This window comes from Stegodyphus dumicola, chromosome 11 (assembly GCF_044657685.1).
Source record: "Stegodyphus dumicola isolate Sdum_Otavi_A_Nest chromosome 11, ASM4465768v1".
Classification (NCBI taxonomy): domain Eukaryota; kingdom Metazoa; phylum Arthropoda; class Arachnida; order Araneae; family Eresidae; genus Stegodyphus; species Stegodyphus dumicola.
The window spans coordinates 106,202,520-106,229,070 of record NC_140778.1 but is presented as its reverse complement, the minus strand read 5'-3'; the positions used below and the strand labels follow the sequence as shown (position 1 = coordinate 106,229,070).

The 26,551-nt window shown below is 31.7% G+C and overlaps 1 protein-coding gene across 1 annotated transcript in view; it reads left to right on the top strand.

Annotated features, from left to right (window-relative positions):
• Positions 1 to 26,551, top strand: part of Set1 (SET domain containing 1) — an 88,163-nt gene that overhangs the window by 51,968 nt on the left and 9,644 nt on the right. The window contains exons 12-15 of the mRNA XM_085827043.1: positions 2,038 to 3,218; positions 9,702 to 9,865; positions 13,537 to 13,665; positions 25,746 to 26,003. Coding sequence (XP_085683169.1) covers positions 2,038 to 3,218; positions 9,702 to 9,865; positions 13,537 to 13,665; positions 25,746 to 26,003 — 1,732 coding nt within the window. The remainder of the gene's footprint in view (positions 1 to 2,037; positions 3,219 to 9,701; positions 9,866 to 13,536; positions 13,666 to 25,745; positions 26,004 to 26,551) is intronic.

Below are 26,551 nucleotides of genomic sequence, written 5' to 3'. Positions count from 1 at the left end.
TATTTACCATGAAAAGAGTTTCTTGAATTTCAGTGTTAACCTGCTTCGACCTGCTATGATGAAAATAATGACCATCAAAAACGTTGAAGTTCGAAATTCATAAAGGTAACGATTCCACCCACCATTATCTGGATGTATATGAACCCTGTATTTATTATGTATTTGCATCAATCATTTCATTCTGTGCCATGATTTATCTGTTGAGCCATCTTGCAATTTGACTTATTTTTAAAGCCATTTATTGATGTCATAATACCATTGTAGGGGACTTTTACATACTTTTAGAAATTGTTGTTTAGGATGTTTAGTTTGAATTTAGTCTATATTTTTATATTAGTCTTTAAGACTGTGTGTCGTAAATTCTCGTGTCTTGTATGAAGATATATCCAAATTCAAGTCTGCATTTTTATGCAAGCAGATATTTCATATTAATATAATATTCTGATTAATAACAATTTCAGATCATGTTTTACAATGTCAAAGCTGATTAATTAAGCATACCGTATATTAAAAAAAGTGTAGAGTCACAATGTTAAGGTTGCTACATTCACTTTGTCTACATTTTCCCCAATTGATCCATAGAAATAGTTGTTGCCATAAATTTTGTAAACTTTTTAATTCTTGCATTAAGAAGTCAAATCTTATAGCAAGATTTTCATTAAAAAAAAAAAAAATGACTTCTGTTGTCAAAGGAGAGGTCCTTGTTAGTATTGTTTTTAGTTTAAAAATATTTTTCTTTTACTTTTTTTATTCGAAATTTTATTCTTTTCCTTTCCGAAATGAACTGGAAGTTGATCTGTCAGCACTATCCTTATCTTCAGGGCAGATGTTTTTATTTTATTTGGCTTATAATGCCTTACTAAATGTAGTATTTCATGTCAATGTACTCTGTCTTTGATATGATTTAAATCAAATTCCTTGTCATTATAAATATCACGAATACACATCAAATAGTTTTCTGGTTGCATTTTTCTAATTTCAACTATGCGTAATGTATACTTTACGCATGCGCGCGTTGAAAGAAATGATTAATAAAGTAAACAAATAAATATTAAGCTTTTTTTTTTTTTTGTAAATTTTGATATCCTTTAGATCATAATTGTTCTTTATTTCATAAATTATGGTTTAATATTTTTAATTTTATAATTTCTGCATGCCATCTTACCAGATTTAAACTGATGATCTGTAATCCGGAAAAACCGATAACCCGGAATCGCCGAAGTCCCGACGATTCCGGATTAAAGACTTTTGACTGTAATAAAATGCCAAATCATCAGAACTGTTACAACACGACCATGTGCACTGTATAAAGTGTATATATAATATAAAGAAAACATGATTTCTTGAATATTTTGTTGCTATTCTAAATGTTAGGTTTTTTCTAACGTGATTTCGGCAACATTTGGGTACTATATTTTTAGATTTTGAAGCATTCTGTAGAACTTTAAAAGTGATTAGATTTTTAACATAGTTATAAATAAATTTACAAACTGAATATCTGTGATCATAATTAGAACCCACTAATGGTCGAATAGTTAAACTGCTAAATACTTCTTGCTCGCCATGGATTTGAATCCATTGAATGGCCTGGCTGTTTAGAAATTTTTGTAGTTTTACTCTTGTGTAAAATGAAATTAGATTGGCCATTTTTTCCTTAGGAAGTCCTTCACAGAGGTTTCCCTTTCTTTGGGCAGATAGCCCTTACATGCTTTTCCGTAATCAAAATAATGCAGTTCACCTTGATTACCCATCAAACTTGGAATCATTATCATTACAGGTAACAGAAACTCTTTCCATTGTCAGGTATAGGCAATGAATGTTAAAGATCCATTTTCAGTATAGCACCAGTAAAAATAAAAAATGACTCAGAACTGCGTTTCCATTGAATTTTATCTAATAATTTGTATAATTGAAATAATTGTGTATATTGTTCCAAAGAAACATAAATTTATGGACTAAACAAATATTTTTTACTAGTGATTTCTTTATTTATTTGCATGATTTTTACTATTTTCTTATGCCTTTCTTTTATTTTAGAACAACAACATTTAAAGGTGTATTAGAAAAAGTGCAAAAAGATAAATTGGAGCATTCCAGCAATGATGAAGAAGCATGTATTCCCAGCTCTTCAGTAACTGCTGAAGAAACAGAACAAGAAAAGATGGAAGTGAGTGATGAATTAGACGATATATCAGAAGGTGAGTTTCCTCCAAGTGATAAAGAAGATCTTGAACAGGAAGAGGAAGAAGAAAAAGACTCTGAAAAAGCCATTGCTTTACCATCAGAAGAACCATCAGCTAGTGATAAAGAATCTGAGAGTGTTGATGCTGATACTACTGTCCAAGAGCAAAGCCAAAATGAAGCTGTAGAACCCAGTTCATCAGAATTGCCAACAAATGAACCAGTATATGAACAAAGTCAAGAATCCAGAGCAAAGGAAGCATCAGAAGTATTAATGGAACTGGCGTCCATCTTTGCAGATTTTGGTCGACAGGCTGTTGTAGACTCTGTGGCTGAAAATTTAGAGGCAGTAGATGATAAAAATGAACCTGCTCCTGAAATCAGTGTTGAACAGAGTGTCAAATTACCAGAGAACTTAACTAATGGAGAGCTTGATTACAGCTCAGAGGCTACATTATCTGCTGAAGAAACTCGTTTTTATGAAAATATGGATAGTGATTCTGAATTCATATATAAAAGCGATGTACATAGCAGTAGTGTAACCGACCAACTTATCTTTGAACATAGTTATTGCCTGCCACAACCTCAAAGAACTGAAGAGCCCATTCATAAATCTAGTTCAGAACAAAAATTTAACTCATTGGACTCGGTTATTGATTCAGTAGTACGTGGTCCAGTGCAGTCAGTAGTTGACCATGAATACACTAAAATACGAGCCACTTCACCTCCTTTTATCATGCCTCCTTCACCGCCAAAAGTCTTACCTAGGAGGAAAACAAAACTGAAACGTAAGCGACGGTATAGTCGCACAAGTTTGAAAGATCTTTTCTTAGATGATATTACGCCTACCCCTCCTCAACCTGAATCTAAATATTCCAGAAGGAGTGTAATAGAAGAAATGAACATCTTATACGAATTTTTGAGATGTGGTATTGATACCGAAGATACTATGTACCTACAAAAGAGTTATGATGCTTTACTCCAGGATGATGCTCAGTGTTTCTGGTTAAATGATACACATTGGGTTGACCATCCTGATATCCTTTTTTATTTTGCTCACACATATTTTCCTTTTATTTCATCTGAAATGTGTTATTACAATGCAATAATTACATATTGTGTGTGTACTTTAAATGCTGTAGTTATTGAAAAATGGTGTTAAGATTGCTACATGAGATGCTTACCATGTTATACATATCACTATTCAGGCTTCTTCAGACACCTTTTATACTCTCCTTTTGTAGCCAAATGGAAATTTTTCCCCGATTCTAGCTAATTTTGGTATTTTAGGCCCTTGTAACATTGTACATATCCTAGTCTTATAATTTTAGTTAATTTTCCTTAAAAACTCTAACAGTGCCTCGAACACAAACGGCAGATTGAATAAATTATCAAATTCATAAAGGTTTTTTTAAGTCCAGGATTTACATACTCTTTCTCAGCATAAAAACTTTTGTTATTTTCAAATTTTACTGTGTGAATCCAAAAGAATCATGTATTTGACTGTAAATAGTCTAAGATTCATTTAAAACAAAATTTTTACATAATGTATGCATAAGACAGTCGCATTGAATCATTTCTATGATATGAAATCCTAATAGGGAAAAAGTAGATGGTATTATTTTGGTATAATAGATTTAATAATAGCAATTAGTACTATGTGAGGATTTTTATGAGCCGTACAGTTTTGAAAATGGCGTTATAGAAAAACTGAATATTTAATGAAAATAATGTTCTGATGATTATCAGTAAGAGTTCTCCTAGACCTAAGTATTTAATGTCAGAATCTAGAACTGGAATTGGTGGGGGAATTTTTAGACTCAGTATTGTTAAAGTATTGACTCTGAAAGTGATTCCCCCTCTCATCTGAGAAGCATTTTTAGAGACAGTATTTTAAAAATTTGGGTAAAATTTTAATAAGTAGTTATGCATATATTCAGCATGATCTTATCATTTCTGAAGTGCCAAGAACTCCTAGCAAATTGATGCTAGGTAACATATGCATTTTTGCGGCTTATAATTAAGCATTTTTCTGAGAAAAGCCTATGGAAGGTAAGCATAACTCATGATAGAACCCAGCATTATCCCAGGAGCATCTTTTTTAATTGAAGAAACAGTTCATAAGTAAACTGGTCTATACATTTTTTACATTATTATTTTTTGTCATTTAACATGAAAAAATATTATTATTATTTTTACTGTATCTCCTTACGTTTTTCCCCCTAACTTTTTAGTGCCTGCTTCTGAAGTTTTTTTTAACATTCATGTAATTTTCCCCTTTCTCAATGCATTCAGAGAACAAGCTCTCCTAAATTTTAAAATGGCTTCATCAGTGTAATCACTATTTTCATTTTCTAACACAGGGTTTGTGTTAACCTTAAAAATCTTGAGATTTTCTGAAGAATTTTTGGTCCTACAGAGTCCTTAATTTTGCTAAAAAATTGCAAATGATTCTTAAGTTTGCTCATGTGACATTTCTGTTAATTTCCTAAAATTACCATTATGAGTGTGAATTATCATTTTAGCTGACTATGGAATTGAAACATTGGCCTTGTAAACAATAAGGCGTCCGAAAATGAAATTTTCAGGGAACGTGTTCATGCAGCCTTTCAAAGCAGGTGTTATCAATGAGAATGCTATCTTTTTGCTTTGAAAGAAAAAAGTCTTGGACTGTGTCCTTGCGTTATGTTCCAGTATATTTTGATGATGACGATTTTGTTTTAATAATGTGTCTTAGATATTCTTCTGTTTTTTCTTAGAATGAAAGAGAAAATGAGGAAGCTTTAATAACTGCTTTAATTTATTCAATTCCCATTTGCTAATAGGTCCTTCAAATTCCTTAGATTTCTTTTTTAATTATTATTATTATTATTATTATTTCAATAAGAAGAAACATGTATGAATCCTGTAGCAAATCCTCACTAACGACCTGCAAAGGTCACGCCGAACCTATCCCTTTCAACTGTTGAACTTTAACCCAACCTAATCCAGGAACCTACCAATCACAATAAAGCAAACACAAATTGATGTTTAGTCTACAGTTTTGCAGAGTCAACTGCACATTCTAATTATTTGATTGAATTATTATTTGAATGCATGAGCAGGGATAACAGGAAGAACAGTCGAGATTGAAAATAGAAATGAAAATATCTTATTGGATATAGTAATATTAATATTACTACGTATTCTTATTGGTATGTAGGTTTCTTTTAAAGATAAAATATTAGGATAGTTGACTGATCATAACTATTTTTTATTTGTTATTTTCTTACTGTAACCACATCCTTCAGAAATTAAATTATTCATATAATTTTCTCCTCTTTGTTTTTGTTTAGTAAAAAGATAAAGTATGCAAGGAAATATGGCATTTTTGTTTCAATGTACCTGCCCGCCTTCCGTACAGCCAAAATTTTCTGTCTAATATTCTGATGACTGATTTTATTTTTTAAAAAAAGTCCATCCCGCAGATCCCAAAGAATTATCGCAAGAATTTATAATGGAAGTAAATTTATGGGCCTTCGTAAATATTTTTAAGCATAAAAATTATGGATTTTTTTATCTGTGTGTAGGCATGAATTTATGTGTATGAGAAAGTTTTTTTTAATGACATTAGTTCAGGAGTAGCGGAGGAAAGAACTAATTATGGTTGGTAACTCTATACGGTTTTAATCTCTCCTGGCAGAGTGTATGCTACTCCAGGTCTAAGAAAACTGTATCTGCTGTCTGCAATTTTTGACATAATATGATTTAAATCCAGTTCTGTCCCAGACATGAATGTTTTACTATTTGCTGATGATGTGACGAGTGCTACAGGATGACTTTGCTGGCCTGGAGAGCATCCTACAACAAGCCTTAAATGTTCTTAACACCTGGACTTATGATAATAATATGGTTGTAAATATCAATAAAACCCCCTTTCAATTTTTTTCCCTCTGTACGAAACATCACAACATCCAACATCAGTTTGATGACAAAGGACCTGAATAGAACTTTCGATACTGTCTACTTGAGTATTCACTTAGACCCAAAATTAACTTTGGACAAAACCTGGTTCAGCCATTGATGAAGGATATGCCAAATCAAGACTATTGAAACATTTAGCTGGTGTCACTTGCGGCTTAACCCAAAATGTCTTGTGTGCAGCCTATGAAAGTTATGTTTGTCATGTTGTTGAATATGGAAACGAGGCTTTGTTAACTGCCTCAGACTCTGTCAAAAATAAGCTTGACCTATTCCAAAACAACATGTTGTGATTGATCACTGGTGGTACTAAATTAAACCCCCATAGTTGCTTTGGAACTTCAGACTGAACTAGAACCATTAAGTGAAAGATGCCAAAAAGGGGGGGCTGTAAAAAATTGTTGAAAAAATCTTACGAAGGAAAAATAATTTTCTAAATTATTACAGACCAGCAAACAAAATATTAAAAACCCACAATTCCTTCCTTTCTACTGTCCATGGTCTTTATGATACCTATGATATTCTTACACCCAATCGCTAGGTTTTTCCTGAGGAATTAAATCCTGTTCTAGATCAAACCATGGAGGGCCATACGGATCTTGTTTGGAATGTCAATAAACATCCCTCCTTATAAAGTGAATTAAAAAGTGCTGCTCGAGCTGCTATATATAATAAGTACCTTCCAGATGATTGGCCCCATGTGTACACTGATAGTTCGGCAGAAGACACTATAAAAAACGCTGGTGCTGGAGCATATACAAGTACTTTTAGTATTAGCTATCCTATTAAGGGAATACTGTTACAATTTTGATGGAGAGATAGTGGAAGTATCATTTGCAATTGATAAACAAAGACAGTCCTGATCCCAATATTGTGTTTCTCATCAATTCTCAAGCTGCTGTATTGTCGTTTGTAAATTCAAAATACAATAAAAATGCACATACCCATACTTGTAAAGCAAGGCTTTTTGAACTTTGGAATTCTAGAGAAAACATCGCCCTCCAATGGATTCCGAGCAATTATGACATTTTTGTTAATGAGCAGGCTGATAGACTTGCTAGAGCTGATTCTCAGCCTAATTCTCTTCTGCCTTTGCGTAACATTAAAAGGATTGTAAACAATAAAATTAAAAATAATAGAATGTCCTTATACAGAGATGCAGCTGTGGATAAAAGCTGGAACATCCTGCTGAACAAAAAGAATAAAATTCTTAATTCTTTGCCTGTTGAAGTTGCTTGGTTTTGAATGCATGATTATTTACAGAGGCATTTATGTCGTATTGGAATCAAGGATTCAGCTTGTTGCCCTTTATGTCATCAGGATAACATGGATGGTGACTATTTCAAGAACTGCCCCATTGTTTTAAAGTTTTTTAATGACAACTCTTTTGATGTTAGTTTTAATCCTCATTTTCAATCTTCTTCATCTTACTAGGCTGCTCAACGTTTAATGGCAGAAATGCCGCGGACAGGCGTAGTTTTTTTTTTTTTTTTTATCAATCTGACCGCACTAAGGTGCCAAAAGTAACTGTTCTCAAAGTACTTAAAAAAACTCCTCCATAGTCTCCGAACTTATATCCGATCAAACATGTATGGAGTGACTTGGAGAATAGAACTTTGGAAGAATCTAATATTTCCTCTAAAGCTCTACTAAAAGTAATTCTTATACCAAAAAAAAAAAATTTTTAATCTATGCCAAAGTATGTAAAAAGCATAATTTTAGTTATAGGATGTCTAGCGAAATATTGAGTGCCCTTATCATTATGTTTTAAATATGAACTCTTTGCTCAAAGTGACTGAATATTTATGTGAATTTCATTTTGAATAAAATTTTTCTCCGGAAAACCACCAGCATTGTATGTTAATTACATAAACTCAATGTTAGTTTTAAAAGATAATGGAATATTCATGTTAAAGTAAGAATTTATCTAAAATAAAAGGAACAATTCACAGTCCATTTTTGCTGTTAAAAGACAGTACTGTCATATGTGCAGAAAATGAAAAATAACTTCAATAATAAAATTAATTCACTGCTGCAAGCAATATATGCAGTGGGAGACTTGATATCAAAAAAAGGAAAGTGCCTGCCTTCCTAACATGATCAACTCCAGCTACAAGACTGACTAATATTAGCTCATTTTTCCTGTTGCTGTCTCGTGGCTAAATTTTCAAAAAAATCAAGATTTTGTTTGCATCTAAAAATAGCTTGGTTTACATGCATTTGCAGGTTATAGGAAATCTGTATTTTCCACAGCATTTTCAATTACACTTGCAAATTTTTCTTTAATATGTATTTCTGGAAATCTATTAAATAAAATGGAACCAACAGGCTAAAACTTTAAAGTGTGCCATTTAAAAAAAAAAATGGTGGTGAAGAAGATGTGTTCATGGCAGTTGAGTCAGTATTTATACTTCTGTACTCAGCATGTCAAACAAAATCATTGTGTAAGAAACTTGAAATTTTTTCTACATATTTCTGTTTGTATTTAGTATGGTAGCTATTATAAAAAATTGCAGATTTTTATTTTATGAGTAAATGTTTATACAACTATTTTGGGAACAGTAAGTAATAACTAATAATATTATGCACTACTCAATATTTCCTCTATGTGTATGAAATATTGTAAATGTAGTCGAATTGTGTTTAAAATGCAAAAAAGTTGACTAATAAATTTATCATGAGTTAATTTAGTTAAAACTGCAGATGAAGTGTGATGCATTAAATATGCTTACAAATGCATATTGTAAAGTAAATTTAGCATATTACATTATAAACTCACAGGTAAAAATTTAGTCACCCTAGTGCAAAAGCACAGATGTTTTGTTAAACTGCTACAGATAGTGTAGCAGGTATGTCACTTTATCACTAGAGTGGGAAATTTTTTTGGAAGCTGACAAAATAACTCTAATGAATGAGATTTTTTTTTTTTTTTTTGTTGTTGTTGTTGTTGTTGTTGTTAATATGGAGAAATATAAAGATGTGAGACTGTTTTCATCCGAAATGTGTATAAGGTGTATTTCAGGCTGGCAATAAATTTGTGATGTTTTGGGGGTATTTTTCATACTATAACGTGTGCCCACTTTTTGTGGTGAGCATTCACATAGATTAGCATGTTTATATAAACATTCTTGAACTTCATTTGTGGCCTTTCAGTCAACATCTTTATGATGAATTTACTGTCGATACTCCTTTGTTTCAGGGTAACAACAGTAGAGTTTGCTGGGCTGCATGTTCATATTGAGCACATATCTGACATAATGAAAAATCACAAATTCTCCCAGACTTGGACTTTCTGACCAGATCTACTGATCTAAACGTATTGAAAATTTGTAGGACTTTTAGAAACTGCAGGTGAAACACCGCAGTCAGCAACCTCACAAAGTGGTAGATTAACATGATCAAATTATCAGCGAGTGGTGTAACACTTACTGATGACTCACTAACATCCTAAACAAATCCAGGTGGTTATCGGCTTAACATGATTTCTCTAGGGGGTGACTAATTTTTCATCCATTGAGTTAAATTCACTTTGGTTGTAAGTTTTCCTTAACATTGCCTACCTAGCATTCCTTCTCCTCCCAAGAAAAAGAAAAAAGATGAAAATACTCGGACACATTTGTCTGGTTGTGCTAGATGTGAAGGTTATTATAAACTGGATGTGAAGGAGAAGGCTGTATATAATCATGGTGCAATGTCAAGTCTGGATATTGATGGTGAACTTCCTGTAAGTATAAATTTAATGTCCACAAAAGTCCTTATTGTTATCACTATTATGCAATTTTATAACTTTCGAATCGTACTCAGGCAGTGGCTGAGTAATTGAGACCCCCAAATACTGAGATCTCAGTTTGTGTTTGATCCTAAGTGAACGGGCTGGTCGCATGGTTGATTTTCCCCACGTGTAAAATGAATGCAAGCCTCTTAAAAAGTCTTGTACAACAGCATCCCTCCTCTTAGACATATACCCTTTATGTGCTTTACCATATTCAAATGATCTAATCTAACCTGAAATCTAATAATCATACTAAAATATATGTTAAACTAGAAGTATTTTCATTTTTATTTATATGAGTTAACTGCGTACAAACACTGACGCCTGTTACAGTTTTATATTTTGATCAATTTTTGTTTTATGATAGTCAAACTTTGTTTTGTTTTTGTATTTTAGAAGGAGTTTAAACATTTACTAAATGTAAATACACAAACTAGAGGATTATATGCAATTTTTATGCTCGTAATTTTTAGAATATTGATGAAACATGAATATTTGCATTAGGTAAAATACTTTTGTAATTGAAAGTGAAGGCTGTGAAAATAAAAGCTACATACATACTTTTGTGAACACTGTATATAAATTTATTTTTTAAATTATATTAAATTTAATACATAAATTACATTTTTTAAACAGTGAAACCTCAGTTCACAAATTTATTCATTCCTAAAGGCTGTTTATAAATTGGAGCTATTTTCTCCATAGCAATTAACATAAAATGAAGTAATTTATTCCTACATGGATGAGAGTGAAACATGGTATTGTCAATGAAAATGCTTGTATTGTAGTTTGCTACTGCTTTATCTGTGTGATTTCTTAAGTTGATACTTCCAAAATGCCTTTTGTTCTTCTGGAGCTGTTTTAGTTTCTTCTTGTTTAGCTTATTTTTATGGTCCTCTAGTGACTTTTGCATATCTTTCTTGTTAACTTCCTAGCCCATTGTTTTGCCTAGAGACATGATACCAGAGATAGCATAAAATCTAAGGTGTCAAAGTCTTTGCTTGCAACAGAATCTAGCCATAATTTCTTCCAAGCCAAATTTAGGATGCTGTAATTCACCTGCTGGTGGGGTTAATGAGAGTTTAAAGACCCATATTTTTCAAAGAAATCTTCAAAAAAAAAAAAATTGTAGGATATAAAAGGAATTGTTTGAAAAGAAATTTTTATGTTATTATCTTGGCTGTATGCTAATTTCTTTATTCTATGTTATTTTCTTGGCTCTATGCTAATCTCCTTCTATATTAGTTTTAAATTTTAACCTTGAAATCTTGCCTAAAATCGAACTGCGATCATGAGGTTGTGCTTAGATTGGGCTCACTGAGAGAACTAGGAGAAGACCAACAACTGTATCTTTGTTTTTCTGCAGCTTATCGGTCAGCTCATTTACAATAGAAAAGTAGATCCACATCTATATTTCATTTTCCCCCTGAAGGAGAGGTTAGTTATCAACTAAGAAATTTCTGGGGTGATTTTTCTGAAGGTCAGGGTTAATTTTATCAGTTACTTTTTCTCTTTGGCTTTCGTTCAAAAAAGTTTTGTTAGCGCTACGTTTAATAGTTTTTGAGTTGTAGACGTTTATTTAATTTTATTTTATACTTTATAATTTTTATAATTTCAAATTATGGATATAATAACAGTTTTTTTTTTTTTTTTTTTTCTGGATTTTTAATTATTTTCCAAATGTATTAGAGATGGCTGACTATTTCTGAAGCACTGAAAGTGCTACACGAATTGCTTCCAGATAGTGAATTTGATACAGATCTTGGTTAATTTGCAAAACATGCAATATTGGGTTGTGCTTTTTCAAAGGTGGTGTCACTTTCTTTGAAAAGTACCACCATGCAAAAAATAGAGGAAAGTGTAAATATCATACACCGAAATTACTTTTTTCCATTCATATGCATGTAATCATCATATAACCAAAAAGAGCTTTTTTAGTGGTTGGTGACACACCCTGGGTAATGCAAAATCTGCTACAGTATTTATAATCTAGTGTTTTCTAATCATAGGTAAAATGTCTTACTCTTTTATGCACTTCCCAGCATTATTCGTTTCAGCACTCTTTTCGAAGCTCTATTCATAGCAGGCACACTGAATGAGTGAATGTGGCCCGCTTCGGGCAAACCTGCAGAATTAAAGCGATAAGTGCTATCTTCATAAAATTTTTACCTCTGCACTCTTCTAGGCCTAATTAGACTGCCTTTCTCTTTTTTTTTAATCCCAACTTTAAAAGGAAGCGTGCTGGAAAGGGTTAAATGTTTGTAACTCGAGACACCGTTCATTATCCTAGTTGTTTTCTATGCTGATAATTTGTTCAGGGACTGAGATGTTCATCATCCTAGGTTTGGTTATATTTTAGATATATATAAGAATAATTTAGCTTAAGATTTCTTTCGTTAATCAGTAATTAGATTTCGCAAGTCCTTTTTTAATCTGTTATAAAATGAATTTTGATATGATCAGTCTCTACATTATTGCTTCTAAAGTTTAGAATTATAATTTTATTAAAAATGTTTTAAAGCTGTTAGATGAAAGGTATTTTTTAATGTTTGTAAAAAATAGTTATCAGAATTATATGTATTTTTTAGACTCTTATGTGAATACTTTATTATAGTAATAAATCATAGTATAACATACCGATGATGAGGTTATTTGGTTATGTCTGTTATTGCTGAAAATATTAGCATCAAAATGCATAGTTTTATTTCATTTGTAGGAAGATTTTGCATATATTTATATATTAAATGAAAACAAACTTTATCTAGAATCTTGTTTATGTGAATCTAGTCTTGTTTCATATCATTTGTAGATAGAAAAATATCAATTTTACATAATAGTGCTTGTTTTGTATAGTTATTAAAATATATGGTTAAAAATATTGCTGAAGTTTAGTACAAATAATATGTATGTAATTGTTATCTGTGGACTGCCTTAGATTCGGAAGTTTTCGGTTATTATAAAATCATCAAATCAAACTAATTTTTTTTTTCTGTTGTATAGCTATTTGCTATAGGTAAAAGTTATCATAATTAATTTTTATTAATAAATTTAATGCAATATATACTAAAACAGAAACAATTATGCAGTATAAATTGGAAGAAAAAACTCCACTGTAAGACATAGAAATTGGTAAGAAAACAGTCTTAGATTGGCAAAGATTTTGAATGATCTCCAACGATTTTCAAGGGCAATAATTACATTTCCTCCTGATGGACCTATGGTTGATCTTGAGATTAATAGAATTTTATACAAAATTTTGGATCTTAAAATACTTTTATGCTTACTTTTAAAGAATACAATGGACTATTTTTATACTTAACTGTGCTATGGCACCCATTTTGGGGTTATAGTTACAATTAATTCAAATTTGCATGTTGATATCCATAATTGGTCATGTGATATCTATTTTATTATGAAGTGTTCCTAAATTGCTTTTTAATAGGTTAACTAATTGTTTAATGAAAATTATAATGAGCCTTGGCATTATCTGGTATGTTCATTAAGTATTTTTTTAACTGTTATGCAGAATGTCATATCTGGAAGTGTGCCTTTTTTATATTTCTCTCTCTCTTTTTTTTAAAGCTATTTTCTGCAATAATTTGTTTTATGTCGTTCACTTGTAGGATCCTGCCAACAAAGCTAAAACAACAGCTCAGTCTAACAGAGAAGCACGATCAAATCAGCGACGTTTGTTAACATCATTTGGAGAAGCTGATTTTTGTAGTGATTTGCTGAAGTTCAACCAGTTGAAGGTAAAACCTTATAAAGGAGATATATAAGATACTGATAAATTATGTATCATACGATTTTGTGATTCAGTTAGGCCACTTACTGAAAATAGTATTTTTGAATTGATTTTGTACATATCATAAAACAAAATGAATATATGTAACTGACAGAAAATAAAGTAGGGAATTGTAATAGAAACATAAGAAGGTATATTATAAAAATGGCCTAGTATTTGAAACATTATTTAAGTTCATGGCGTTGGAGTTTTAAGTGAGTAGACTTGCACTATAAAGTCCGCCCTCATCATTCCACCTATATTGAAGGCTGTTTGATATATTAAATCATATTCTTGTTTTGGGGCTTAGTTACAAATATCTAACAAAAGCTGTGTTCGTAATATTTTCCCTTAGGAAGTCCTTCACAAAGGTATCTCTTATAACAGGCAACCTTTTGAAGAATAAAGATAGCCGAAACAGCTTACCTTTTGTGCATTCAGTAGCAGCAGTTGAGTCTCAGAAACTATTGTTGATGATGATATGATGGATTTATCCATAAATAATATGATGCAGCTTTAACCCTTTGACGCATGGTGGTCGCACCTTGAAACCACCATTCTCCGAAATTTTTTCTCCTCTTTTTTTCCGAATTTTTTGAGTGAAAATGAATTGATTACTAATCATTTACATCTAAATAACACAAAATGACTGTAGAATCATATATGTTTTAGGTATTAATACTTCGGATCGGATGCCTTTTAAAATTCGTTTTCAATGAGACAAAATAAGTTCCTTTTATTTATATAAACAACTTTAAATTGATCATCACATCATGATTTCTATCATAAACAATAAAAAAATTGCAGTTATTAAACTGCATATATAAAAAAAAAACCTCTATATGTATGGCATTTGCCATGTGGTTTCAGGGCGCGACCACTGCACCATTAGAGCTTTGTGTCACAATGCTTACAATCCTCTAGAGGCTCGGTGGTCGCACCTTGAAACCACTGGCGTTTGCTTCTCAATGGCTTTCGCTTGCTTTTCAAATAGGAATGTTTATTTTTACCCGGATATAGATAAAGGGCTTTGAAACCACAGAGTTATTTTATTACTAAACAATACATGCACCTGCCCAGTAAAAAGGTCTTTCTTTTCCAAATACCTTTCTCTGACATCAACACACTTGCCCCCCAAGCTAGTATTGTGATTTTATAAATTATTTATTAAATTATTATTTGGTTTAAATTTAATGTAAATATACTTTGCTATAATTAAAAATAGAAATTGTGTAAAAGTTTTATTTAAATTAAAAATATTTTCTGAATATTTTGGGACGAAATATGAATAAAAGAAGTATGAATGGGAAATGAACGATCCAAAGCCAAAAAGACCAAACCCCCCCCCCCCCCATTAACATAAAAAAACATAAATTTCATGTGCCAGATGAAAAGAAACAAAATAACGCTAGACATATTCCAGTGAAATTTAAATCCAGGTAGTGTACATTTTGTAGCACAAGGAAGGAACCTCATAGAACAAAATGTATGTGTGAAACGTGCAATGTGGGTCTATGCATGTACCAAAGAGACAAAACATGCTTTGAACAGTGTCACAAAATTTTTTTTTTTTTCGTCGAAATTTAAAAAAAGAAAAGAAACCACTGAGTTCTTTTTTATCCTTATTTTATTGAGTTTTTTTAATCCATTTATCCAAATGTCCTTATTATGTAGGTACTTATATTTTCACTGCTATAGAAAAATTACATAAATGTTTATTTTTTAATTTTTTCTGGTGATTTACTTTGTAAAATAATGTAAAAAAAATTATATATAATGCAATTCTTACATACATTTTTTTTTAAATCCGTAAATTTCGTCATTTATTGGAAACGTGCACGGAAAATTATAAGCTTTTTCTCCTACTACATCAGTAAGTTTCAAAGTCCTAGACACGTGGTGGTTTCACAGTGCAACCACCACCCACAGAATAATGGGCAAGAGTATATTTTTTTTAATTCATATATTATTTGTCTCCTGGATCATAATATTGAATTTCTAGAGTTTTTAGTTAAAAAAATTAGAAAAATAATATTGTGCGCGACAAAGGGTTAAACACTAATAACATTTATTGTACTGCAACTAAAATAATATAAGCGATAGATACATTAATGTTAATACAAGCACATACAGAAGCTTAATAATATCTAAAGAACAAGAGGATCATGGGATATATTAATATCACGTGATTAACATAGTTGACGTGTTTGACGCCCGTGTGTCTTGGCATTTTTGAGGGTTGCCAGAAGTGAGTTAGAAAAAACATTTTATTTATTTATTCTCAAATGCTTGATTAATTTACAACAATCCCTCCTTTAATCATGCATTTGGGAAATATTGGAAATCAGATTTAGCTCACTTCTTAATTTCAGAAATTTGGTTTGGCTTAGTAAAAATATCTGCAATCAGAATTTGTATTGCAGTAAGTTATGTCGATTATTTTATTTTCTTCCTTTTCCCTTAAAAAGAAATATTTAACATTAATATGCTTTATCCTGGTATTCATTTTCCCGTGTTTTGTAAGAGATATTGTGGACTTATTGTCCTCAAATATCTTAATGCGTAGTTTTTGAGTTATTCCAAAATCTTAAAGGAGATCTAATATCCATTTGAGCTCTTGAGCAGCAGTGGCTGCAGAAATAAGCTCAATTCGGTAGATAATAGGAAAACACAATTTTGTCGCTTTGTGGACCAAAATATTGGACTATTTCGTAGGAAAAATAAATTTCCACCTGTTGATCATCTGGTGGTTAAATCAGGTGCATAGTCAGCATCTGTATAACAGGAAAGTGTTGGTGTGCTATCAGAGTCAATTTTCAGGCAAATGTCCTTCGTAGAGTTGAGGTATTCAATCAATCTTAGAACTGCTTTCCAGTCTTTCTCATTTGGAGATTCAGCTTTCCTGCTTAACAGATTCACTGCAAGAGTAATGTCTGGTCTGGTTACAGTGGCTATGTATAATAAGGCTTCAATGGCTTGCCTGTACTTGGTATTGTCCACTGGTGGAGAGATGTCCTCTTCCTTTGGATAAGAAGTATCCATTGGTGTGTAAAATGGTTTGTGGATATCTGGACAAAATATCTTCTTCTATTTTTGATTTTTGACTCAATAGAAACTTGTTTTCATCTCTTTTGATGTTGATTCCTAAGTAGTTTCTGATTTCTCCTAAATCTTTTGCTTCGAAGAACTCATTGAGAGATTTGATTAGCCTTTTGATTTTTTTCTTCACTTTTGCATGCTATAAGGATATTGTCGACATAGACAATAATCATTATCATGTCATTTCCATCTTTCTTTAGAAATAAGCATGGGTCTGCCGTACTTTGCAAAAAGTTACTATTATTTAATACTTCTTCAACTTTTTTATTCCATACTCTAGCAGCTTGCTTTGTTCCATAAATAGCTTTTTTCAATTTGCAAACCTTCTCTTCTTGTCTGGGTTGACCTGTGCCTTCTGGCTGTTCCATGTATATTTCTTCTTCTAAATTTCTGTGTAGAAATGCTGTAGTAACGTCTACATGCCTCACATGCATTTTACCATATGCTGCAACAGCAAGAAAAGTTCTGATAGTTGTATGTCGAACTACTGGTGCAAAGGTATGATCGTAATCAGTTCCAAATTTTTGACTAGTTGATTGCAGATTTAAACCTTTAGCAACTAGTCGCGCCTTGTAACGAATGACTGTTCCATATTAATTTTCTTTCAGACTGAAAAATCCATCGACAGCCAATAGGTTTCTTTCCTACAGGAAGATCAACCAGTTCCGAAGTTTTATTTCAGGATAAGGAATTGATTTCTTCATCAACTACGAGTAACCATTTTTCCTTTTCTTCACAATTCAATTTATCTAAGTCTTTAAAATTCTCAGGTATGGTTTTGATTGTGTTTATTAAAAATCCTAGACGTTCTGGTGGTATTCCCTTCATTTTCCTTTCTGATCGTCTTGGCTCATCTTTGGATACAATTTTGTGTTTTTCTTCAGTTTCTTCATCATTTTCAACATCTTCAACCTTTGGATGAGGAGAAGTTTCAATATGTTCATTTGCTAATAATTCTTTGGCAAATTTTTTATGCTTCTGCTGATAATTATATGGTTTTCACCTGTGTATATATTCTGTACATCATTGATGGTAACCGACAAAAATTCCTTCAATTGCTTTCTGTTCTAATTTTTTACGGTTTTCCTTACGTACATATGCATAAGCTGTGAAATCAAATTGTTTCATATGAGCTAAATTAGGTTTTCTTCTGCTCCATAATTCATGGGGAGTCTTATCACAAGCTCTGGTTGGAAGGCGATTCTGGATGTAATTTGCTGTGTTGACAGCTTCACCCCAAAAATTGTCTGAAAGTCGGCCTTGGGACAGCAAGCACCTGGTCATCTCAGTAAGACTTCTATTTTTTCTTTCGCTCACATCGTTCTGAGGAGGCGAAAAGGGAACAGTTAGTTGATGTTTGATGCCATTATCTGATAGAAATTCCACCATTTCCTTGCTGGTATATTCACCACCGTTGTCAGTTCGAAGAGTCTATATGGTTCTCCCAAATTTATTTCTTGTTATACCGACAAAATCCTTTAATTTACTAAGAACTTCATTTTTAGCAAGGAAATAGATGATAGTGTATGTAGTAAAGTCATCAATAAAGGTTACGAAATAAAGTTTTCCACCAATACTTGGAGTAGGCATAGGCCCACAAATATCACTAGGTATAAGTTCTAGTGGTTTTCTTGGTCGAATGCTAGCAACTTTCGGATAAGGAATTTGCTGCATTTTATTCTTTATGCATTCTGAACTGCTTTCATTATGACTGCAATTATCTAATTTTATTCCTTCTGCAAGATTTTCTCTTACTAATTGTCTGATTGCATCATAACTTCGGCGATCTAACCTAGAATGCCATATTTGTATATAGTTTTTATTTTTACATTCAACTGCAAAATTAGCGTTTTCTGAATTTTTTATTAAAACAATTTTATATAAACTGTTATCATCAGAATATGCACACATAATTATTTGGCTTTCCTTCTTTACGTAACACTTTTCTTTTTCAAAAGTAACAGAATATCCCTTATTAGCAATTTGCTTAATGGAAATTAAGTTGCTCTTTAAATCAGAAACGTAATAAACATCAGTCAACCGAATTTTCTGCAGTCCACATTCATCTTCTAAATCAAGGTCAACAAATCCTCTGCCCTGCGAATATAAAATTTTTGCATCCGCTAAAATTATTTTTGCTTGAGAATCCTCATATATCAGTTCTGTAAACAAACTTTTATCTCCTACTAGATGACTGTTGGCGCCAGAATCAAGGTACAAAATTTTTTAATTTATATTTTGTTCTGAGCAATATTGTGGAGTAATTATTAAACCCTTTTCATAAACAGCATTTTTAACTGACGCCAATTGACAACTGGATTTATAGCTTTCTTTAAGGGAAGTGTCTGCGCTCATGCAATGCCGGTTCAATTTTCCGACATGTTTGGTCACGCTATTATCGGATTTTGAGTTGTCAGGACAAGGATTGTTATTTTTGTTTTTTAATTTATAACAACATTCACGAGTACAACCACTGCATTTACAAAAAGTATAAAATTTCTTTTGTTTATTATTATCATAATTTCTTGCATTTATTGCAGATTTAAGCGCGGTTGAAGAATTAGAACTTCGATCTGCTTATTGTTCTAATCTTCTGTTGTACTCGTCAGTGAGTTTCGTTTTTACAAGATCTGTAGTTATAAAAATTTCCTCTCTAGCTTCAATGGCGGTTATAAGATTATTGTATGATTCGGGAATCGAAACTAACAAAAGTGCGGCGACATGCTGATCCAGAATGTTCTCACCGATAGCTTTCAGTCTTTCGACCAAGTCCATCATATGAGTGATGTGAGCGATCATATCACCGTTTTCTGCCATTTTTATTGAATATAATTTTCTCAGAAAATATAGTTTGCTACTCAAATTTGAGCACTTTAATTTTTGCCATGTACCGGAAGTAGTCGTTGCGTTCTCTAACATGAATAATCTGAGAGTCATCAATGCATAGATTTATTATAGTTCGTGCTTGTTTATCCCTCTTTAAAAATTCGACATCAGGTTTAGATGGTGGGGGGGGGAGAATAAAGAAGATCATCTAACCCATCACACATTAAAAGCATTTGAATCTTGAATTTCCAATTAGCATAATTTTCGGAATTCAGTTTAGTTATTTGCATACAATGTTTAAGACTTGCCTGTGCCATTATTAATTCTTACTTAGCACTTTCAGAAAGTTTTATATGCACAGCTTAAATTTTGGTTTCGGGATTTACAACAATATCAGGCTCAATAATCAATGAAGAATAAAGATAGCAAAAACAGCTTACCTTTTGTGCACTCAGTAGCAGCAGTTGAGTCTCCGAAACTATTGTTGATAATGATATGAGGGATTTATCCATAAATATGAGAGCATTTCAAAAAGTAAAGATACAATGGCTCACATTCCTTAAAAGAAACATTTATTTAGAAAACGTCAGTTACATGTTATTAACTGGATTATTTATTATTTTTCAACATAATCACCCCGTTATCCAAACATTTGTTAAGCCGGTGCACAAGCTTTTGTATCCCACAGTCATAGAAGGTTCCCGCCTGTTGGAACCCAGTGCGCACACAATTTCCTGTACCCTAACTTGACAGTCACAACTTCATAAAGAGTTGTCATTGACACTTCCGGTATGATCTGATGCAATTCTTTAAATTTGAGACATCTATTCACACGAATTGCTTCCTCTGTTCTCTGAAGAAGGGCATCAGATATCACAGATGGCCAACCTGTTCTTTGTTCGTCATGAACATCGGTCCTATCTTCAGAGAAATGACGACACCATTTCGTTACATTTTGTCAATTCATAATGTTCCCATAAACAGAAACAATTTCTTTGTGAATATCCGCTGGTCGCTGACATTTTGCATGAAGAAAACGTATGCAGAGCGCACTTCGCATTTGGTGGGATTCTGAATCGGCGCAGCCATTTTAAACACGACCTACTCCAACCAGAATCAACGTTGAAATGCAGAACGACTGCGAGGAGAAAGCTAACAGTTCAAGGTTAACACCTGTGTTGCCAACTTGCTCACCAAAACTTTTCTTTTCCTCTGGCGTACGGTGTATCTTTACTTTTCGAAATGCCCTCGTAATACAATGCAGCTTTAAACATTAATAACATTTATTATACTGCAACTAAAATAATATAAGCGATAGATATATTAATGTTAATACAAGCACATACAGAAGCTTAATAATATCTAAAGAACAAGATGATCATGGGATATATTAATATCACGTGATTAACATAGTTGACGCCCGTGTGTCTTGGCATTTTTTAGGTTGCCAGAAGTGAGTTAGAAAAAACATTTTATTTATTTATTCTCAAATACTTGATTTATTTACACTTTTTTTAACATATAAATTGTAAAGGAAAGCTATAAGTATAGTATAAAACAAGAAAATAGATGCAAATTTAGTGGATAAATGAAAAGTGGTCTGTATCCTGTTGCCAACAGTGACATCTGAATGAATATTAATTTCTCAAATTTTTTATCTGAAGTAAAATATAAAAAAATTTATAATACATGAAAATTAAAAATTGAAGTTGGTATGGTCGTTTTATCACTGTCAGATTCCAACAACATCAGGAGGTAGGTAAACATGACACTGGTACAGTTACCATAGCTAGCCCACTAGATATGTTTCTGTTCATCTCAAATTAGCAGAAGCATCAGAATCTATTATTTTAAAATAATTTTTTGTATCTCTGAAAATTTAAAGGAACTATACGTACAATATTCAGCCTGCCAAAATTGTAAATACAACTGCATTACAATATTGAATACAGTACAACCAATGTAAATATAATAATCTTCTGTAACAGAAATAACTGCATAAGCAATATTCTGTAACGGAAAATTTTCATTGGATCATAAGCATAAAAATGTCAAACAAAACTTTCTAGAAAACTATAAACAATTGTGAGCAGTAATTGCATACTGAAATATAAGCAATCTAGAATTAGTAAGCATTAATCAATGTTTTAAAACTTTCATCTAAATACAAAAATTATGAACTTAAAAATACCCATGTATAAATTAAAACTTGCTCAAACAATAGCTTCTGCTAAATGACCATTGGAAAAAATATAGGAGGATAAGACATCTGTAATAAGGTAGAACAAGTTTCTTTTCCAAATTTTAATCTCTTCTAGTAATATTGGTAAAAAAAAAAAGCTGTTGTAAGCACTTAAAGAAAACTTTAAAAAATGTAAAGTACAAATACACAGCAAGTTAACATATTTTACAAATTTTACATATTAGAAACATTTGTTTACTCTTTTTTTTCTTTCTGCCTCATGATTTAAAAATGGGTTTTATTATGAAAACAATATTCATAGTTCATAGAAAATGTCAGCTTTTTTCAGTAGGGTTTTTTTTTTTTTTTTTTGGGGGGGGGGGAGACTTCATTGTTAGACAGTGTTTGTGAAAGCAATAAAATTTTTTGTTACTTTTGCATGATTTCTGTGCAAATATTTTTATATGAGCTAATTGATTATAAATAGTAGTTATTTACTGTAACCTTGTTAGAGATGTTACTGTTTCAGTTAATTAATTTGATTGGAAGTTGAAATCTCTTCTCAAATTGTCTGATTTCTTGGTAATTAAAAGGGCGAAGACCCAAATGATCAGCAGTCAGTTTATCTGATTTGGTCTTTTTAAGTTTAAGAAAAGCTGAATAAATTGTGATAGAATCAATGAGATTAAAATTGTTTAAAGTAAGAATATCATCAACATATCTGTAAGTGTAAGAAAATTTTTCAGGTCTTCAAATAAAAGTGAACATAGAAATCTGTACTCTTTTACTAAAGAGGTGAATGTTACACATTTGACTAGAATAATTTGTTCTCTTAGGAATGTCATTAATTTGTAGAAAAATAGTATCTCAAAACTTTACGTAACTTAGAAAAAGAGATTATGTGAGATATTCCATACAGCTAGTAGCATCCAAAATTTTAAGCATTAATTTTCAAAATTGGAGGCAACTTTTGGAGATTTCTCGCCAAGTTTAATAATAAAAATTAATTTCCAAAACCGTTGCCAGCTTGATGCTATATTATCTCAGTGTTAAATGGACCTGACCGTGCAGTCTTATTTTTCTGAGTAGCTTCGCATTCTTGAGGTATTTTATGTTACATTATGAGAGAGGTACTATAAATTCATAAGCACTTGTTATAAATGATCCAGTTAAACTGTTTTTCTCCATTTGCATTTTCAAAAATAAGTTTACAGATTTGTTTAAGAGAAAAAATCTAGTCATATCCTTTCTTATGGCTTTTAGTTCTGTTTGTTAGCAATAAATCTGAACTTGAACTAAACTTTTCTGGAACTTAGGCGGTGCATATAAGTTAGAAAATCTGTTGAACATAGAAATAAGCGATAATTTAAGTTTTTGTGAAAAGTATGAAGTTTATTAATAATTACTATTTTGTTACTTTTAACAGTACAATAAGTAACTGAGCTATTGCCAGAATTTAAATTACATTTTTAACAGTTTTTCTTCAAGTGTTTATAACTTTTTTTCACCAGTATTGCTTTGTGAGATTAAAAGTCACCAATATTAAGTAACCTTGCTCTGCCTAACACCAAATCACCTCTCTACATATTTTTCAATGGTTGTTTAGCAGGTTACTCCTTGAGTAAGTTTTAATTTATATCATCAACCTTTTTTATGCTCATAATTTCTTTATTTAGACGTGAATTTTTAAACATTTATTCATTCCAGATTATATATATTTCAGTAACCAATTGTTGCTCAAAATTTTTTATTATTTTCTTGTATAAAGTTTTGTTCTTGGACAGTTTGCCATTTTTATGCATATGATCCAATGAAAATTTTCTTATACATTGAATTTCATTTTAATATTATTTATACTAATGTATTTATATTAATTTTTTAAGCTGGGTATGTAGGAATAGCATCTTTAAACTTTAAATAATTTTTTAATTATAAATTTTGATGCTTCTGCTAATTTGGGATGAACAGAAATATATCTATCTAGTGGCCAGATATGGTAATTGATATCAGTGTTTGGTTTACCTATGTTCGAATGGTGTTCAAATTTTACAGTGATAAAAGGAAGATATTAATTTTCATGTATTATATGATTTTGGATTTTGGGTATCTAAAATTTAAAATTATTTATTCAGATGTCTGTCTCAGCAAAAGGTTATTGACTTTTCTCATTCATTCACTAAATTTGTACCTAATTTATTGTTTTATACAATAATTCTTGGTTTTGTTTTAGTTTATAAATTCAAAAAATTTGCCTGTTTGGTTATAATTTAAGATATTTAATTAATTTATTTATATATAGATTGATAGATAGATGGTGCATGATAAAAGTTTTGAGTCTGATATAGATGATAATGATAGAACTGAATGGTTTTATTCATTAAAGGTTCAGTCATCACATTTTAACGAATCATCTTTATATAAACATAATTAATGGTGCAAAAGAAGTCCAACTATGCGGAATTCAACTAATCAGAATATTTTAGAAATTCCCCTATCCCTCCCCCCCCAAAAAAAAGCGAGCACATAAAGGACATTGTTGCCAAACGGGATGATTTGGTCCCAATAATGGATAAGCATAATGTTGCAGTGCAATCACAACACCTTCACCATGATTTTGTGTAAACCCTTTTAGCTCGAATAAACCAATTTAGTTTTCATAAAGAAGGTTATAGAAGCTTATAAGTTAATTGCTATTTATCTGTTTCTCCCTTGTGTTTTGAAGAAAATTATAAAGATTTGGGACCTTTCTTCTATTGGAGTTGTAGGATTCTGACATCTGGAAAAGTATGTATTTGATTTTATCTGAAAATGGGTAACCCATGGGTATGCAACATGAAAACTTACGATGACCATTTTAAGACTTTTATATGCTATACCCATGAATACGTATAGGTAGAAGTGGGTGAGACACCAGAATTTCACCATTGATCATACAGCTATAGTCCCACCATACTAACTATGCATTTTCACCCCAGTTTTGAGGAAGACCACACCAGGAGGTTATTCGAGGAGCTCTCATCCCTTTGTCCCTACTATCAACCTCTTGAGATAACTTTTAGCTCTTCATGTATTTTCAGTGCCCCATTCCACACAGACGTTATACACTTATGAACTTTCATGCCATCTTCAAAATTCAAACCTGAGCCCCTCCCCAGGAGCTCACTCTGTGTAAGTACAGGTGTGGCAATTCCAAGGTAGCCTAACCCTTTCAAGAGATAACCTTCTTGGTAAGATGAGGTCACTGTGATGTACATTTAAAATGACTGTAACTGTAATGGTGTTCATGCTATGCTATTCCGCTGTTGTGATGCATGTATTTTTGTGCTAGCTTAATGTCATGTGAACTGTATTTAAAAAATAGATTTCAGATCACCTGCTCCGCTGACATTCTCCTTTAGAAATGTTAAAGAAAAATGGAAGCAAGATCTAGAAAACTATTTACTAATTAAGGATTTCTCTTTACAGATTTTCATGTTTCTAAAGCAATAGAGGTCTAGAAAATACTGATTTGATAAACTAATTAAAATACTGACTAAAAAAATGTTTTCTTATAATTATTCGGTGTTTTAATTGAATTTCTCTTCCTTTGAGATGGTATATAAAAAGTTTTCTAACTATAAATTATTAGTTAATATATATATTCCAAGGACAAGTCACAAATAGCCTATCACTAACAATATTATTTTTGTTTGGAGGTATGAAAGTAGTACTATTTTTACTATTGATCAGAAAGAATATATTCCATGTTTAGCACTTCTTATTCACTGTCATTGTCAGTACCATTACAGTAGTTGCCTGCACTGTCACCACTACCGGCATCTGTGTATTAGGATAATTCATTCATTCATAACTTTTTTAAAGTTTGGAATGGAAGCGAAACTTTTATTTTCTTGTAAAAATATTCAGAATTGTGATTTAAATGATTTACTTTTGTCTTGCAGTTCCGAAAGAAGCAACTGAAATTTGCCAGAAGCAGGATTCATGATTGGGGACTTTTTGCACTTGAACCAATTGCCGCCGATGAGATGGTTATTGAATATGTTGGACAAATGGTGAGACCTCTGGTTGCTGACATGAGAGAAAAGATGTACACTTCTCTTGGTGTTGGAAGTTCATATTTGTTTAAAGTAGATGTTGATGGAATTATTGATGCTACTAGATGTGGAAATTTGGCAAGGTTTATCAATCACAGTTGTAATGTAAGATATATTTTGAATATTTGATTTAGCGTGAATATTTTTTGTTAATAAAGTTATTAAGAGATTAATGTGGTTTATGCACATATAACTTGATAATAGACCAGCGGTTCTCAACCTTTTGATTAATGCGTACCATCTAAACAAAATTTGAAAACCTTTAGTACCACCACTACAAAGTACTACTACACCACCACTCTTGAACAAAGCTCAGATCGCATAAATTTATGAATGTTAGAGAAAAAACGCCATCAAGATGTTGGGGTTTTAATTTTAATTTAATAGTTAAAAATACTTTGCTTCTTTGTGTACCACCTATTTTTCTCTTGCATACCACCAGTGGTGTGCGTACCACCGATTGAGAACCTCTGGAATAGACCAATAGGAATTATTTATGCTGCATAGGATCATTTTATAGGAGGGGGAACAAAATATCCTCTTCATATCAGTTAAAAATTCATTTGTACGTAAGTTGATATCGGAATTTAAAATTAACATTAATAATAAAGAGCCTATAAAAGTCTTCCTACCCTATATACCTATCTAATGTC